The 17,393-nt window shown below is 43.9% G+C and overlaps 1 protein-coding gene across 4 annotated transcripts in view; it reads right to left on the bottom strand.

Annotated features, from left to right (window-relative positions):
* The window catches only part of lgals8a (galectin 8a), a 52,489-nt gene extending 40,209 nt beyond the window's left edge, over nucleotides 1-12,280 (bottom strand). For 2 of the 4 annotated variants that reach the window (XM_073050571.1, XM_073050573.1), the window contains exons 1-4: nucleotides 12,127-12,280; nucleotides 3,575-3,663; nucleotides 2,229-2,439; nucleotides 642-761 (exon numbers count right to left, since the gene is read on the bottom strand). In XM_073050571.1, the coding sequence (XP_072906672.1) occupies nucleotides 642-761; nucleotides 2,229-2,439; nucleotides 3,575-3,663; nucleotides 12,127-12,153 (447 nt within the window). In that variant the 5' untranslated portion in view covers nucleotides 12,154-12,280. The remainder of the gene's footprint in view (nucleotides 1-641; nucleotides 762-2,228; nucleotides 2,440-3,574; nucleotides 3,664-12,126) is intronic. The other 2 variants (XM_073050570.1, XM_073050572.1) reach the window with 2 other exon arrangements.
* Nucleotides 12,281-17,393: the final 5,113 nt, after the last annotated feature.

Raw genomic sequence — 17,393 nt, 5'->3', positions numbered from 1 at the left:
CTGTTCAGGCCTTTCAATATTCAAATGGCTTCAATGAGATTCCCCCCTCATCCTTCTGAATTCCAGCGAGTACAGATGCAGAGCCATCAAACTTTCCTCGTACAATAACCCTTTAATTCCTGGAATCATCCTTTTGAACCTCCTCTGGACCCTGGCACAAGGCACAATTACTTTGAGGAAGCCAAATCAGACATGCACTTGTAGATTGTTTTCTGCAGTGTAAGTTTGTGGCAATTTATTAAGTGACAACGTCCAAAATCAAATTGGGATCTATTCCAGAAATACTTCATTGAGACTAAACAAGCAGGAAGCCCGGCAAACACCTGCTGATTTGTAAGAGTTCACACATTTGGAACTGGGTTTTGCTATAATGCTATATACCTATGAATGTCACCAACATTTACTATTTGACTTCCAAGTGAAGACTAGTCACTCAGGAAAAAAAAGCTGCTGGAACCACATCAGGATCTACAAATCAACGTCAGTCACCATGTTGAAGAATAACCAGGTGGCGAGGAGTTGAATGGGAAGAGGATGACCAAAATAATGTTTTGACATTTAAACTGCAAAGGCAAATTAGAATCACCAATAAACCAGATGCAGCACTCCTGTAATAAATTGCACAATTACTGCTTACTTACAGCATTATCCAAGTAGCCAATGGTTTGAATTTGAACAGCACCACTAACTCCAAGTGTATCAACTCTATCCAGACTCATCCTGTGCTGGTAATCCAGGAAATGTTTCCCATTAACTGCAACCTTGCAAATAAATACAAAAAAAGTTTCATTTAAATGCTACGTTTTTCATCTGCAGCTTTAATACACTAAACCAAGTCATTTCAAGCCAATCGATCAATATTGGCAAACTGTGCCAACTCCATTCACCTACCCGATATCCTTTAACTGTGTAACACTGCTTGTGAAGGAGATACAAATTCAATATCCTTACATTGGATTCTGTTCAAGGAAACAAATGTCTCCCTTTGGTAGGGCAGTTTTGGAGAAAAAAAAATTAAGTCTTATCTTCATATTTAAAAACCTCACCGCCACGTCTCACGTAAACATTGATTAATTACAGTGTGCAAATTTGTATAAAAACCATTAATTTTATTTCTTTAGCGATACAGTGTGGAATAGGCCTTTCGGACCCATTGAACCGTGCAGTTCAATAACTCCCCAACAATCCCCAGTTTAATCCTAACCCAGTCACGGGGAAAATCTACAATGATCGACAACCAACAAACTGGTACATCTTTGGACTGTGGGAGGAAACTGGAGAAAACCTAAAAATTCCACGGGAGTGGTGGTTGGTGGGGGGGGGGGGGCGGTGACTGGGGAATGTACAAATATGCAAACTCCCTACAGAGGCTGCGGGGATTGAATTCTGACGCCCCGAGCTGCAACAGCATCACGCTAGCTTGTTTGAGAAGCTTCACCACAATGCAACAACAAAGTGCATTTCTACTTTACAACAACAAATGGATTTGCATTTTTTTAAAAATCAGAACTACCACCACTGATTATCTCCAACTCTACCCGTGTCCTTCACTGGGCTGGCAAAAGAACATCCCACCTTGAGTGCAGGGGTACAAAGGCAACCACACCCTTCCATCACACCAGGAATTCATTAACTGAGGCTTGCTGGACAGGGTTAGGTTTGCTGTGGTGACATGCTGTTTACGAAGCTGTCTGATTACTGTGATCAGTTACAGATCTGAAAACGAACAGCAGATGCCAGAAAACCGAATTAAAATCAGAAATGGTTGGAAACGATCAGCAGGCCTTGATCAAAACATTTCAACCTGAAATACTAACAATCTCTTCCTCGCCACAGATACAGTTTGGCCTGAAGAGTGTTTCTAGCAATTTCTGACAATAGATCGGTATTTTGGTCTGACAATATTGCAGCTTTCAAGAGCTGGTGCCGAATTCAACACTTTAAGATCATTCCCCTTTATGCACCAGAACTGGACTGTTCTGCTGTGGGGACAAACATCTGTAAGATTCTGTAAATCCACCTTTCCTTTTGCACCAACACTGCTTGAAACCCCCAGCAGACCAGGCATTCTCCTGTTGGTTTCAATTACCTGCAAAAGCTCTGACCCACTTTTCAGATTCCAGTTCTGATGAAGGATTTCAGACTGGAATATTAGCCACATCTCCCCTTCCACAAACATTTGAGTGTCTTCGGCATTTTATGTTCTTACTTTAGAAGATTTGCATTACCTTGAACTTGTCCACCATTACAAAGAAAATGATTTCAAATGGCTCTCCTTTCTTGAATGGCATCTCATATGTTTTCATCTCACGTCCCCATTTTTCCCTTTGAAGTGTGTTGCAAACCACATATTCCGATCTCTGAAAGCGTGGATTGAAATGGAAGGCAATGTCCGCACGAGGCTGCTTGCTGCTTCCGCATTGAAAATCCACTTGAAATCTAGGGCAAGATTGTATCGCCGCGATTCAGTAATAATGTACATTGGTGTTGGCTGATATCGAAAGATCAAGCTCTAAAACTGATTTGATTAAAATGGTAGGACCAGGTTGCTTGGTGATTTAGACATGGAGTCAATTTCTATTGAATGGGAGTGACGATAGCAATTTGAGATCAGTTTGGATGAGTACTTGATGGTTGGCATTGACTTGGTGGGCTATGGGTCCTTTTCCAAATACGTACGATCCTCAAATCAAAAATCAAGTGGGCCAATTCACACATTTCCCCAAATACAATGGAACGTTAACACCTGGTGCACGAGTTAGGGAATTGTACATTTTGGCATTCCCCTCATGTCAACACAAATTTTTTTGTAAACAAGCCACAAAATATAAATGTCGATGATTTATTGGAAGCGACTGCCAGGTCAAGACGGGTTCACTATAACTATTTCATTCCCTCATCAGTCAGGCTGGTAGAAAGGCTCAGCCTCCAGAAGTGCATTTCATTAACTGATCAGAACAGGACAGAATACAAATTAACCACCTAAATGAAAGTTGAAGAATTGTTGATCAGATTCAACAACGTGTAAAATTAGTAAGAATATCACATCAAGATTACAAAGCATGTGACCTTTGCTAAATAAAATTACGTTAATTGGCTCTAGTGGTTATTTGAAAAACAAACCAAAGCCGCCGAGATACTAAGTGAAGGATTCGGCACCGAGTTCCAAGTAACAGAGTTCCAAGTCAAAAATGTTCATTCAATCATTTATTAAAAAACTTGCAAAGCTGTAAAAACTTCTATAACGATAAAACTAATGAAACTCACATTGCAGTAGTAAAATAAGCAAAGTTAGCAGTTAACAAAAAATATCCAGCTGAAACTAACGGCACAAAGTGTGAATATGTAACTATACTCGTTTGCTTATATCACGGCCCAACCCACGTGACAAATTACCATAACAAAAACATGCAACACGAAAACAATACAGGCAGAAAATAGATACAAGGCTCCTACCCTGGCTAACATTGAGATTTGAAGATAGTCTTGCATCAAGGGAAAATGCTCAACAATGCATGTGGACATGTAGCTCAACGGAAGGTCTTCAGAATGTTACTTTGCAGTCTCAACTTACCTATCACTCCCTTTGGGCAAAATCCCTTGGACTGCAATCATATGCCCACGTCTCAATCCACCAAAAATTGCTCCCAAGAATGGCATAACCTGCAGAGAGACAGAACAAAAAAAGGCAAATGTACTTCAGGAATACAAGGAGGAGGAGGAGGAGAATGAGACCACACATCCTCTCCAGGCTATGACAGGACTCCATCCGTGACATTTTACAAGTCAAAGGTTGGTGATGTATAGAGTTCACACACAGCAGAAGATGCCTGTAACCACCAGCACTGGCAAATCCATTCCAGCAGCTGTATGTAAATGGTACATTCTGAAACTGGAGAGATTGGTAAACTGAGTGCTGGCATTTATACAATGGCCTCCTTTGTTGTCATTACAATTTAGATACAATACAGATTATTTGGATTTCATGTTAATGATCCTGCAAGATACAGCTTGAGTTTCATACAGCCACAGGTGTATTTTGAGCGTGATTGTTTCACAGAGAGAGGCATGAATTGAGGAGGCTCAACAGGGCAACTGGTTCCCACAAAGTATCATCAAGCACATGTACAATCAGAGCATCTAATTTGCCCTTTCAACAAGGACCAGCATTTGGATTCCTGCATACTAGATGTTGAAAATTATTTTCCCCATGGATTATTCTAGACAAGTCACATCCATAGCAAGATTCTGGCGGCTGTGTTTTCCAGAGTGTTCACCAGTTCCGGGAAATAGATAGATAGATAGATAGATACTTTATTCATCCCCATGGGGAAATTCAACATTTTTTCCAATGTCCCATACACTTGTTGTAGCAAAACTAATTACATACAATACTTAACTCAGTAAAAATATGATATGCATCTAAATCACTATCTCAAAAGCATTAATAATAGCTTTTAAAAAGTTCTTAAGTAGTTTACTTAAATACATTAAATACAATCAACCCCGGCACTTTAACATATCTTACTCCTGGCGGTTGAATTGTAAAGCCTAATGGCATTGGGGAGTATTGACCTCTTCATCCTGTCTGAGGAGCATTGCATCGATAGCAACCTGTCGCTGAAACTGCTTCTCTGTCTCTGGATGGTGCTATGTAGAGGATGTTCAGGGTTTTCCATAATTGACCGTAGCCTACTCAGCGCCCTTCGCTCTGCTACCGATGTTATACTCTCCAGTACTTTGCCCACGACAGAGCCCGCCTTCCTTACCAGCTTATTAAGACATGAGGCGTCCCTCTTCTTAATGCTTCCTCCCCAACACGCCACCACAAAGAAGAGGGCGCTCTCCACAACTGACCTATAGAACATCTTCAGCATCTCACTGCAGACATTGAATGACACCAATCTTCTAAGGAAGTACAGTTTCCACTAAAACTGGAAATCCAAAATAGAAACAGAACATTGTGTGAAGACTCAACACTTCAGGTTAATGGAAAGTCCACATCTGAAAACCTGCTTCCCTTTCCACTGATGCTGCCTGAACTTTTTTCTGGAATCCTGAAAAGCGTGGAGAAGACTGCAGCAAAGTTGATCCTTGGACTCTGGGAGAAGAGCCAATAGCAAACTCAATAAACTGGATCTCAAGGTGGCCGAGTGCCCCTGGCGTGGAACTTGGAGTGGGGGGGGGGGGGGGGGGGGAGTGGGTGCGGCAGGCTCAGATTAAACAGACACTCACTTAAAATCGAGGTGAAGAGAAATCTCCAATGAGAAAGTTCTTCAGCAAGAAAGTTCATTGCCTCAGAACTGTGGCAGCCAACCAGAAAAGACTCCCTTTATTTCCACACGTTGACTCCTGCCAATCAACCAGTGCTTTATCCATGCTAGAATCTTTCCCATAATACCATGTTAAGCAACCTCATGTGGCACCTTGTCAAAAGCCTCCTGAAAATCCAAGTACACAACATCAACCGATTCTCCTTTGAAGAAATAACAAGCAGCAATGACAAAGAATGCCAACAGATTTGTCAGGCAGGATTTTCTCTAGAAGAAACCATGCTGACTATGGCTTATTTTATCACGTGCCTCCAAATATCCAAAAACCACATCCTTAACAATGGACTCCAACATCATCCCAACCACTGTCAGACTAATTGGCCTATAATTCCCTTTCCTCTGCCTCTCCCTTCAAAGAGTGGAGTGACTTTTGCAAAATTTTCCAGTCTTCTGGAATCATTCCAGGATCCAGTGATTCTTGAAAGATTATTACCAATGCCTCCACAATCTCTTCAGCCACCTCTTTCAGAAACCTGCGTGTACAACATCTGGTCCAGGTAACATATCTTCAGATTTTCTCTCTAGTTATGGTAACTTTACACACTTCATGACCCCTGAAACTTCCACCATACTGCTGGTGCTTTCCACAGTAAAGACTGATGCAAAACATTTATTCCGTTCATTCGTAATTTTGTTGTCCTCCATTACTACCTCTCCAGTATCGTTTTTCAGCAGTCAATATCCACTCTCACCTCCCTTTTACACCATGTATCTGAAGAAACTTTTGTTGTCCGCTTTAATATTACTGGCTAACTTACTTTTGTATACCATCTTTACTTTAACGACTTTTTTTAGTTGCCTTCAGTTGGTAGTTAAAAAAACTTCCCACAAATTTTTGCTCCATTATATGTCCTCTCTTTGGCTTTCATGTTGGCTTTGACTTTTTTTGCCATGGTTATATCATCTTACCTTTAGAATACTTCTTCCTCTTTGGTATGCATATATCCTGCACCTTCCAAATTGCTTCCAAAAATTCCAGCCATTGCTGCTCTGCCATCATCCTCATCAGTGTTCTTTTTCAGTTAGTTCTGGCCAACGCCTCTCTCATGCCTCTCTAATTCCCTTCACTCCACTCTAATACTGATACATCTGACCTTAGCCTCTTTTCAAATTTCAGGGTGAGTGTGATCATACTATGATCACTTTCCCAAGGGTTCTTTTACCCTAAGCTCTCCAATCAATTCTGGTACACTGCACAACACCAAATCCAGATTAGTTGATCCCTGAAGAGCTCAACCATGAGCTGCTCTAAAAAGCCATCTCATATGCGTTCTAGAAATTCCCCCTCTTGGAATGCTGCACCAACCCAATTTTCCCAACCTACCTGCATACTGAAATTCCCCATGACTTTCAGCATGCATTTTCTATCTCCCATTGTAATTTGTAGGCCACATCCTTATTAGTGTTTGGGGAGTTTGAAAACAACTCCCTTCAGGGTCTTTTTACCTTGGCAGCTCCTTAGCTCAATTCACAATGATTCAAAACCTTCCAACCCAATGTCATCTCTTTCTAATAATTTCATTTTTTACCAGAGCCACACCACCCCCTCTGCCTTCCTGCCTGTCCTTTCAATACAATGTGTATCCTTGGACATTAAGCTCCCAGCTATAATCATCTTTCAGCCATGATTCAGTGATGCCCTCAGCATCACACATTCCAATCTGTAACTGTGCTTACAAGTTCATCTACCTTATTTCGAATACTGCTCGCATTCAAATATAACACCTGTATGCACCTTTTTTGACTTTGTCTGCCTTTTACATTGTAACTCATACCATTGATTGACTATAATTTTGCCCACTCATCAGCCTCTCCTAGCTAGGAGTCTCACTGCACATTGCCTCTGTTTGTAAACCAACTACCTCATCTTCAGCACTATCGCTCCGGATTCCATCGCCCTGCAAAATTAGTTTAAACCCACCTAAACAACTCTAGCCAACCTGCCCACAAGGATATTGGACCCCCTTGGATTCAGGTGTGACCCAACCCTTTTGTCCAGATCATACCTTCCCCAAAAGAAATCCCAATGATCCCTAAACCTGAAACCCTGCTCCCTGCACCGATTCCTTAGCAATGCATTCACCTGCCCAATCATTCTATTCTTATCCTCACTGGCACATGGCACAGGCAGCAATCCAGGGATTACCACCCTGGAGGTCCTGTTTCTCAGCTTTTTACCAAGTTCCTGAAATCCCTCTTCAGGACCTCCTCACCTTCTCTACCCAAGTCATTGGTGCCAATATGTATCAAGACTTCTGGCTGCTCACCTTTGACCTTGAGAATGCCATGGACACAATCCAAGAGATCCTTGGTCCTGGGACCAGGGAGGCAATATACCATCCAGGTATTTCTACTGCACCCACAGAACCTCATCTCTGTTCTTCTGAGGAAGAAATCTCTTATCAACACTGCAGTCCTCTTCATCTCTCTGCTCTGAGCGACAGCACCAGGCTTAGTTCCTGATACCTGAAGAGTGTGTTGCTCCCCTGCTAGGTCATCCCCTTCACTAGTATCTAAAGTTATATGCTTATTATTGAGGGGAACAGCCACATATGTACTCTGCACTGGCTGTCCATTTCCCCTCCTCCTGAGTCACGCAGTTACCCATCTCCTGCAACTTAAGAGTAACGACTTTCCTGTAGCTCCTGTCTATGACCTCCCCATTCTTCCATATGAGTCAAAGGTCATCGAGCTGCAGATCTTGTTCCTTAGTGCATTCTCTCAGGAGCTGCAGCCCGTGCGCCAGGTGCAGATGTTTATGTGGGAGACTGGAAGTCTCTCAGGCTCCGTCCACACTATGCCGGATAAATCTGTAACCAAAGCTTTTTCTCTTCGTTTTTACCCTCCGTCCACACTAAAATGGCACTTTCATCCCCCGGCATTTACATGAAACCGACACTTTCAAAATTATCTGGTCTAGTGTGGATGTAGCCTCAGACTTTCCACATCCCACACTCAGTATAATACACTGACCCTGGCGCTATTCTCTCTATACTATGCTCTAATAGATGAGGAATTAACAAATAACAGAGAGTAATTTACAAGACAATCTACCTCACCCAAGCCCGATGAGCCAAAGCCACTCTAAAGACCAGCACATTCACAACAATGGCTGCTCCACTGGCACTTGAATTATCCATATTGGCCCTTCCTAATGAATCCCTCTTGCTGATTGGTCACTGCTCAACTCAAACTACAGCAAAACTCTGCCTTCAATCTCTCGATCGCCACCCGGATTAAAAAGTAGCTCTTTTTACACACCTCTGGTGTGGATTGTCCAACTGAGACCCATTATTCATCCTCATTCTGGGGATAACTTGTAGTTGTCAATCAACCTAACTATCTGCATATCGTTGAGAAGCCCACAGGGAGAATATTACATGCAAACCCCACACAGGCAGTATGGAGGTCAGAACTGAACTGGGGTCACTGACAGCTCTACTAGTTGAGCCAACTGTGCTGCACACTATTGTCTCTTCAGCCTTGAGGAGGACACCAGTTACAAGATACCTTATAGAAACATAATAAAACAGAACAACAATTAATTCTGGGGGATGGGGAGTTACATGAAAAATGAGTAAGCATAAACCAACGAAGAGGAGAACGTGCATTTGCACCATGGCTTTCCAGAGGCAAGACATTCTAATGGATCCATGGAGCTGAAGTCTGATAAGGAAAAGACAAAACACAATAGCTAATCTAAACAGAGCAGGTTACAAAATGCTCTCTTTTAATTTGAGAGATATGAAACAGGCATGACAAATAACCCTGTTCTTTTCTGATTAGTATCAAAGGTTCACTCAGATCTATGTTGTTAGTCAATGAGCTATCAGTTTCAAAGTACCAGTCCTGACAGGCCAGAACTTTGGAAAGACCTGATTTTGTTTGAGAACATAGAACAGTACAGCACAGAAACTGGCCCTTCAGCCTAATGATGTCTATGCCAACAATGATGCCATTTTTAAACTACTCTACTCCTGATAGCTCCTGCCTGTTCATGTGCCTGTGTAAATGCATCTTAAATGTTGTTCTTGAACCAGCTTCCACCACTCCCATGACAACACATTCCAGGTACCCAACACTCAAAATACTTGCCTTGCCTATCTCCTTTAAACATTGCAAGACCATAAGCAGAAGCAAAATTAGGCCATTTGGCCCATCGAGTCTGCTCTGCCATTTCATCATGGCTGATCCATCTTCCCTCTCAGTCCCAATCTCCTGCCTTCTCCCCACATCTGTGGCAACGAAATGCTCAGTGGGAGTACAGAAATGGACAGAATCCCGGGCCATTCAGCTGATTATTTAAGTAACATCGGACTACCGACCTACTGCCCTCTGCTGTGCCTATTGTCTTGTTCATTATTTATTGTAATGCCGCACTGTTCTGTGTACTTTATGCAGTCCTGGGTAGGTCTGTAGTCTAGTATAGTTTTTGTGTTGGTTTATGTAGTTCGGTGTAGTTTTTGTATTGTTCATGTAGCACCATGGTCCTGAAAAACATCTCGTTTTTACTGTGTACTGTACCAGCAGTTATTGTCAAAATGACAATTAAAAAGCAAATTGACTTTGACTTGACTTGTATACCTTCATCCCCTGCTCAATCAAAAATCTATCAACCTCTGCCTTAAACACATGTAAGGACGTGGCCTGTGGCAACGAATTCTACAGATTCACCACTCTCTGGCTAGAGAAATTTTTCATCTCCATTCTAGAAAGGATGCTCCTCTATTATGAGGCTGTGTTGTCTGGTCCTGGACTCTCCCACCATAGGAAACATCCTCTTCACATCCAATCTACCAAGGCTTGTCAACATCAATAGGTTTCAAACTTGGTTACCCCTCATTCTGAAATCCAGTGAATACAAGCCCAAAGCCATCAAACGCTCTTCAAATGACAAGCCACTCTAACCTGGAATCGTTTTCTTGAACCTCCTTTGAACCCTCTCCAACTCGGCACATCCTTTCTGACTTAAGGGACCCAAATTGCTCACAATACTCAAACTGAGGCCTTTCCAGTGATTTATAAAGTCTCAACATTACATCCTTACTTTTAAATTCTGGTTCACTTGAAATGAATGTTAACATCGCAATTATAACTCTCACCTTAAACTTATCCCTCTAGAATTTACTATTTCCGTCTTGGGAAAAAGACATTCTATCTCCATGGGTGGCAGGATGGAGATCTGTCACAACCTTGCAGGCAAGCCATGGGTAAGATGTAGCACCTGCTCAGCCCCACCGATCAGGGTCACTTGAAGCCATGGGAGAAGGTGGTGGACGGTCGTATGAGCAGCTGGTGCACATCACAAGTCCTGGTTAAGCAATCACTGACACCAAGCAGACAATCTCTGAGCAGTATCGATAATGGCTGGGGTCACCCGTCTTGTAAAGACTCTGCCCAGAAGGCAATGGCAAACCACTTCTGTAGCAAAGTTTGCCAAGAAATGTCATGATTACGAGACCACGATCGCCTACATCATACTACACAGCACATAATGATAATGTTATCTATGCCTCTCAGATTTTATGAACTCCCATGAGGTCTCCCTTCAGTCTCTGGTGCTCGAGAGAAAAGAACCCAGGGTTGTCCAAACTCTCCTTGTTATTCATTTCCTCCAAATCAGGCAGTATCCTGCACCCCCTCCAAAGCCTCCACATTCTTCCTATAATGTGGCAAGCAGAACTACAATACTCCAAAACACAGCCCAGCACAAGTTTTATAATGATTCATAAGAATATTCCTGGGACTTAATGTCCCAAGGTAGAATAGGTTCGGACTTTATTCCCCGGAGCATAGCAGAATGAGGAGAGATTTGACAGGTGTACAAATGAGTGAGGGGTGTAGAAAGGGTAAAGTCATGCAGACTTTTTCCCCCTCGGAGGTTGCGTGAGACAAAAGGAGGTCATGGGTGAAAGGTGAAATGTTGAAGAGAAACCCGAGTGAAAACTTCTTGGCTCAGGTGGTGGTGTGAGTATCGTGGTGCCAGCGGAAGTGCTGGGTGTAGGTACGAATGCAACATTTAAGAGAAGTTTACACCTGGTTGGGCGGAATACAGACGACCATAGTCTGGGTGTGGGTAGATGGGAGTAGACAGAGAAACAGGTCAACACGGACAACATGAGCAGAAGAGCCTGTTTCTGTGCTGTACTGCTCTATGACTCGCCGTGAGAGGCAAGATAGGTCTCTGAGCCCCCGGCACTACGCAGGTCGCTCGCCCCAGTTCACCCAAAAAGCACCCCCTCCAGCTTGATGAACGGGACGATCCATCACTCCAGGAGCAGCAAGTTCCCAGCGGAGCATCGCTTGCCGAGTGGAGTATAGGGATATTAGCCCCTCCAGGTTCGGAGTGGAGAACCAGGCACATGATAACCAAGCAGCGCTCGGACGGGAAAGGCTGAGCGAGGTACCAGCGTGGATTGCTGATGAATAAAGGGGTCAAAGGGAAACGAGAGGAGACAGGAATGTGAAATCAAGGTTAAAAATCAAATCATCTCTGACATTATGGAATGACGGAGCAAACCAGAGTGGCCGAATCTCCTACGTCAGAAACAAGAAAGGTCCTTCTTTTTGCCGAGCTTTACAAAACGGATGTTATTAACGCAGGCAAATCACCAATGCAGAGACAACTTTAAGGTAAGACATATCACAAGGGCGTCTGCCCAAGGCTGTACCGAATGACTGCGGACCTGCGCGCAGGAGTCCGGTTATTTAACGGAGGCTACATGCCTTGCCTCCGCAGTGCACTCCACACACACGTAAATGCAGCACTTGGACGTCAACGGTAAGCTCTTACCGGGTTAAATATCGTCGGATTATCCATCGGAAAACAAGTTCGCCGACAGAGACGGGCTCAAATGCACTCCCGGAGTACAGACGCGTCCGCACACTGTCCTTCCGGTTAGTTCCTTCACACCGAACGTCGCGGGTGTAACATAACACAGCCGACCAGTGAGAGAGCGCCATTGATTGTCAGCTGAGTAAGGCCGTGGAAGTCGCCTCGTGATTGGCCAACGGGATTCCATTGGTTGTGTGATGAAATGGGGCAGTCTGCACTGACAGATACAATCACGTGCCGATCATGGCTCCTGCGGGTGAACTTAGCTCCTCCGAAAGCGGAAGGTTAGCACCAAATCCAAAGGTCTGAGCTCAAAAACCTGGACTGGCTCCACACCGCAGGACGCAGAGTTATTCGGTACAGTGTGTCATTGGCCCACCCAAATTCATTCAATAAATAAAGACGTACAAACAAGCTGGATGAACTCAGCAGGTCGGGCAGCATCCGTTGAAAGAAGCAGTCAACGTTTCGGGTCGAGACCCTTCGTCAGGACTAAAGAAGGGGGCAGGGGCACTATTAAGAAGGTGGAGGAGAGGCTTGAAAACCAATCAGAGGAAAGATCAAGGGGTGGGGGAAGGGGAAGCAGGGAGGGGATAGGCAGGAGAGGTGAAGAAAGGGGAAAGCACTATGGGTAGTAGAAGAAGGCAGAGTCATGAGAGGTGATAGGCAGCTAGAAGAGGAGACAGAGTGAAGGTGGGATGGGGAAGGGAGAGGGAGGGAATTACTGGGAGTTGGAGAATTCGATGTTCATACCAAGGGGTTGGAGACTACCCAGACGGTATGTTGTTCCTCCAACCGAAGTTTGGCCTCATCATGGCAGTAGAGGAGCCCATGTATGGACATATCCGAATGGGAATGAGAGGGAGAGTTGAAGTGGGTGGCAACTGGGAGATCCTGTCTGTTGTGGCGGACGGAGTGTAGACGAAGCGGTCGCCCAATCTGCATCGGGTCTCGCCGATGTAGAGGAGGCTGCACCGGGAGCACCGGATGCAATAGATTACCCCAACAGACTCACAAGTGAAGTGTTGCCTCACCTGGAAGGACTGTCTGAATGGTGGTGAGAGATGATTTAAACTTCCGCATGGCAGGCATACCTCGAAGAGACTTCGCAGTGGAGTAACAAATAGTAAACACAAAGTGCACTGCAGATGCTGTGGTAGAAGATTTAAACTTCTTCATGGTGCACTTTGTGTTCAAAAAATAAATACTCCTTGGAAGAAGATCAAGGAGGTACTTTCCAGTGTTTCAAACATTTGCAGTTTGTTGCCTCTTTCACACTGTTGGGTGCGGTCTTCATTGATTCCATTATAGTTATTGAATGTATTGAGTATGCCCGCAAGAAAATGAGTTTCAGGCTTGTATAGGGTGACAACAAACAAATGGTTTGATAATAAATTTACTTTGAGCTTTGAGATAAGATAAATAATCAATACATTAAAAACAGGAGGGAGGAAGGAGTTCTGAAAGAAATGGGGAGGTGAGTTTCTCACAGAGAGTGGTTAATATCTAGAATGTGCTGACAGAGGACATTCTGGAATTAGGTATATGACTGTTTAAGAGGCTTTTAGACATAGGCCTCAATTGGTAAGGCGTAGTGAGTATATTAATGAATTATTGGGGTATCGAGAGAGGGTTGTGTCCATTCTAGGGCAGCTTGTTCACCTGTGTTCCCCACTCGATTTTCAGCTCTCACGTGTGGCTCCAAGTAGCTGTTTGCATACAACAGCAGCCACGGCCCAGTACACCGCCTCGACAGGTTACCCCAGGTGCGGGCAGCTGGCGGGCCTCACGATCCAAGCATCAGGAGTCAGCCATGGCGGACTGGGCAGATGGGATCAACCGTGAGATCCAATGGCCAGGAAGGCGGTTCAGCAATGAGAGTGAAGAGCGTGGAAAGGCACAGAGGAAGTTATGGTCAACCAGGACTTCCCACCCGCTATTTGTGACAGTCAGGAAGGAAGGATAGGAGCATCAGAACTGAGTAACAGCTTCTTCCTCCGGCTGTCAGATGAATGAATACACTACCACGACTGAGGTCTCGACACTAGGACAGCAAACTATTTATTGTGATGAGCATTACTTGCATTTTGAATTATATTTTATTGACTTGTGGCAGTATTTTGGTTTATGTGATGTGTGTGTGATATATGATTTGTGGGCGAATTGTAGTTTGGGGGAATGTTATTTCCTTTGGTTGCACAGTCAGATTGAAAAGGTCGTGGTGTCAGGACCGGAGGCTGTGGACAGCCCAGTTCAGTTCGCTGCTACGTGAGGTTTACTCATCTCTGCCTTGAACTGGGGCTGTGCCCTGCAGCCAGTGGGCTGCTGGACTGACTGCAGTGACGACTGGCTTCACTGTTGTGGATTCTTTCATGAACTTCTGTTGTTTGCATGATTTGTTGTTTTTTTTTCCACTTTGGGCATTTGATGTTTTTTTAATGAGTTCTATTGGGTCTCTTTGTTTTGTGGCTGCCTGTAAGGAGACGAATCTCAAGGTTGTATACATTATGCTTACATTCATAATAAATATATTTTGAACTTTGAACTTGAACTTGCAATCAAGGAAGACCCCAGTTGTAATGACTACACAGACAACTGGACCCAGACTTCAAAAGACAAGAGAGTGAAACTGCTCTGGTCCAATGGCTTTTGTAATTTAAAAATTCTCACAAACAGGTTTCTTGTGCAGTTGACATCATTGGCATGACAGAAGAATTGCACAAATCTAACCGTCGTTGGACATGATGGAAAACCAATCTTCAACTATCACATCACTCAGTAGATGACGTGGCCAGCTATCCATCCCAGAGAATGCTCCAGCTTTGACTTCAGTCTCCGATAATTGATGGGGAAGCTCGTAGTCCAGGGTCACTGTTGACGTTTGTTTGTTTGTTTATTTATTTATTTATTTAGCGATATGGTGCGGGATAGGGCCTTACACCCCTTCAAGCCATGCCACCAGCAACCCCCAGTTAAACCCAGTCTAATCATGGGAAAATTTACAATGACCCATTGTCTTACTGACTGGTACATCTTTGTACTGTGGGGGGGGGGCACTAGAGCCCCCAGAGGAAACCTGCACATTCGATGGGGAGGACATACAAACTCCTTAGAGAGGACAGTGGAATTGAACTCCAAACACCAAATGTGACCTTTTCTGTGTGAAGGTTCCCAAGTGAGTGATGATAATACATCGGGCAGAAGCGCATGGGTTAGCACTGAGGGCATTGAATGCCTGCGGAACAGAAGGAAAGATCTCTCACTTGCTAATCTCAAATACTCAGGAAAATAGGTCCTGTGCATATCTCGCTCCTGTTGGCACATCTTCACGGAGTGGTGCCTTAGGAAAGTGGCATCCAACGTTAAGTATGCCCATCACCTAGGACATGCCCTCTTCTCATTGTGATCATCAGGAAGGAGGTACAGAAGCCTGAAGGCACACACTGAGTGATTCAGGAACACCTTCTTCCCCTCTACTATCTGATTTCTAAATGGACATTGAACCCTTGGATACTACCCCGCAACCTTTTTTGTGCTACGCATTTTAATATATATTATATACTTACTGTAATTCAGCTTTTTCCCTTTATTATTTATCATATATTTCAATGTACTGTTGCCATGAATTCTACAATATTTTCAGCTGATATTAAACCTGATTCTGACTCTGACTCTGGTTAGTAGGTTAATTTGTCATTGTAAATTGTCCCATGATTAGGCTCGATTACATGGGAAGATGGCTGGGCAGGGCTGCTGGAAGGGGCTATTCGTGCTGTACCCCGATAACAAATAATTAAGTAACTGGTCGCCTGTATTGGAAAGATATTTATTATTACTGTATTAGATAACTTGACATTTGTTATTTTACAACAGCAATTCTGTAAAATTATGAAATTACAAAATAGAGGGGGAAAGAAAGAACAATGAGGCAGTGTTCACCATTTATGATTTAAATTATTATTCATTTATTTATTATTATTTGCTTTTCTTCGTATTTAGAGTCTGGCCTCTTTTGCACATAGTTTGCTTGTCAGTCTTTGAGTGCGGTTTCTCATCGATTCCATTGTATTTCTTTGTTCGACTGCGAATGCCTGCAAGAAAATGAATCTCAGGATCATATATGAGGACATATACAAAACTGTCTTAGGCACATATCTAAAGGCGCTTAAGACTTTTGCACAATACTGCAGTAATTTTATGAATTGCACTGTTCTGCTACCACCCAAAACCCCGATTCTGATACGGTTCTCAATGGACTGGGAGTGGGAAGGAGGCAGGGTGAGGGGAATCATGGTTAGGAAAAGCAGAGGGGAGGGAGCAAGGAAGAACCAGAGAGACTTAATGTAAATAATCAATAAACCAATTGTTTGGAATCAAATGTCCTTGCTTGATGTCTTAGGGCTGGGTGTGTCTGCACCCACGAAACCTCCCGACCCTGGCAGCCCTTCTCTGCCACCTAACACACACCGTTCCTGCTGCACGCCACCCACGCCATTCCCAGCATCCTCTGCTCCTGCTAAAGTTGCTGCCTGCTCCACATTGACAAATACAATGCCCTGGCTAAGAGTTTTACTGCAAATATTGTAGTGTATTTCATTTATTCGCTTTCTGCAGAAGCAGTGTGTCCTGCTGGTGGAACGTTTGGGTTTCAGCTGAAGTTAGGGGGCTGCGGTGCTCAACTTAGGAATGTCGTGTCACCCGATCAGGATGGTGGAATGGGAGAAGGTTCCAGAGAGAAATGGGCGAATGAAATTTGCGATGGACACCGGTGGGGTTCCTGGGAGCAGTGGAGAGGGCGGCGGGTGGCTGAGAATGCCGTGGGAACGAGTGTCCCTGCTGTACACAGTGCTTTGTGTAGATGAATTGCTCCAAGGAGGAAGGACCGATACTCCCGAGGGAGCCCATTGGTTCGAGATGGATTTCGAGCGACGTGGGAAAATGATGTGTGCTTTCACGCAGACCACAGGTAACGAGGGCAACTTCAACAAGAGCTCCTCTTTACGTGCACACTTGGACTGCTTTAACTATAATGGGCCCGTTTATTTTTACCTCTCCTTCCTACTAACTGTTCGATAAAGCTGAAAATTCTAAGTATACTTTCTTTAAAATTTTAAGCGGTGTACGATGTGTTATTTCGCGAGAACCGACTACTGTATTGTGTCCAGGCCGAATATTTACAAAGCATTCACTCAGATCGACGTTTCCTTAATCGGACCATCACGACG

The sequence above is a fragment of the Hemitrygon akajei genome, chromosome 7 (assembly GCF_048418815.1).
Source record: "Hemitrygon akajei chromosome 7, sHemAka1.3, whole genome shotgun sequence".
In the NCBI taxonomy this organism is placed as follows: domain Eukaryota; kingdom Metazoa; phylum Chordata; class Chondrichthyes; order Myliobatiformes; family Dasyatidae; genus Hemitrygon; species Hemitrygon akajei.
This window is presented reverse-complemented; position numbering and strand designations above follow the sequence as displayed.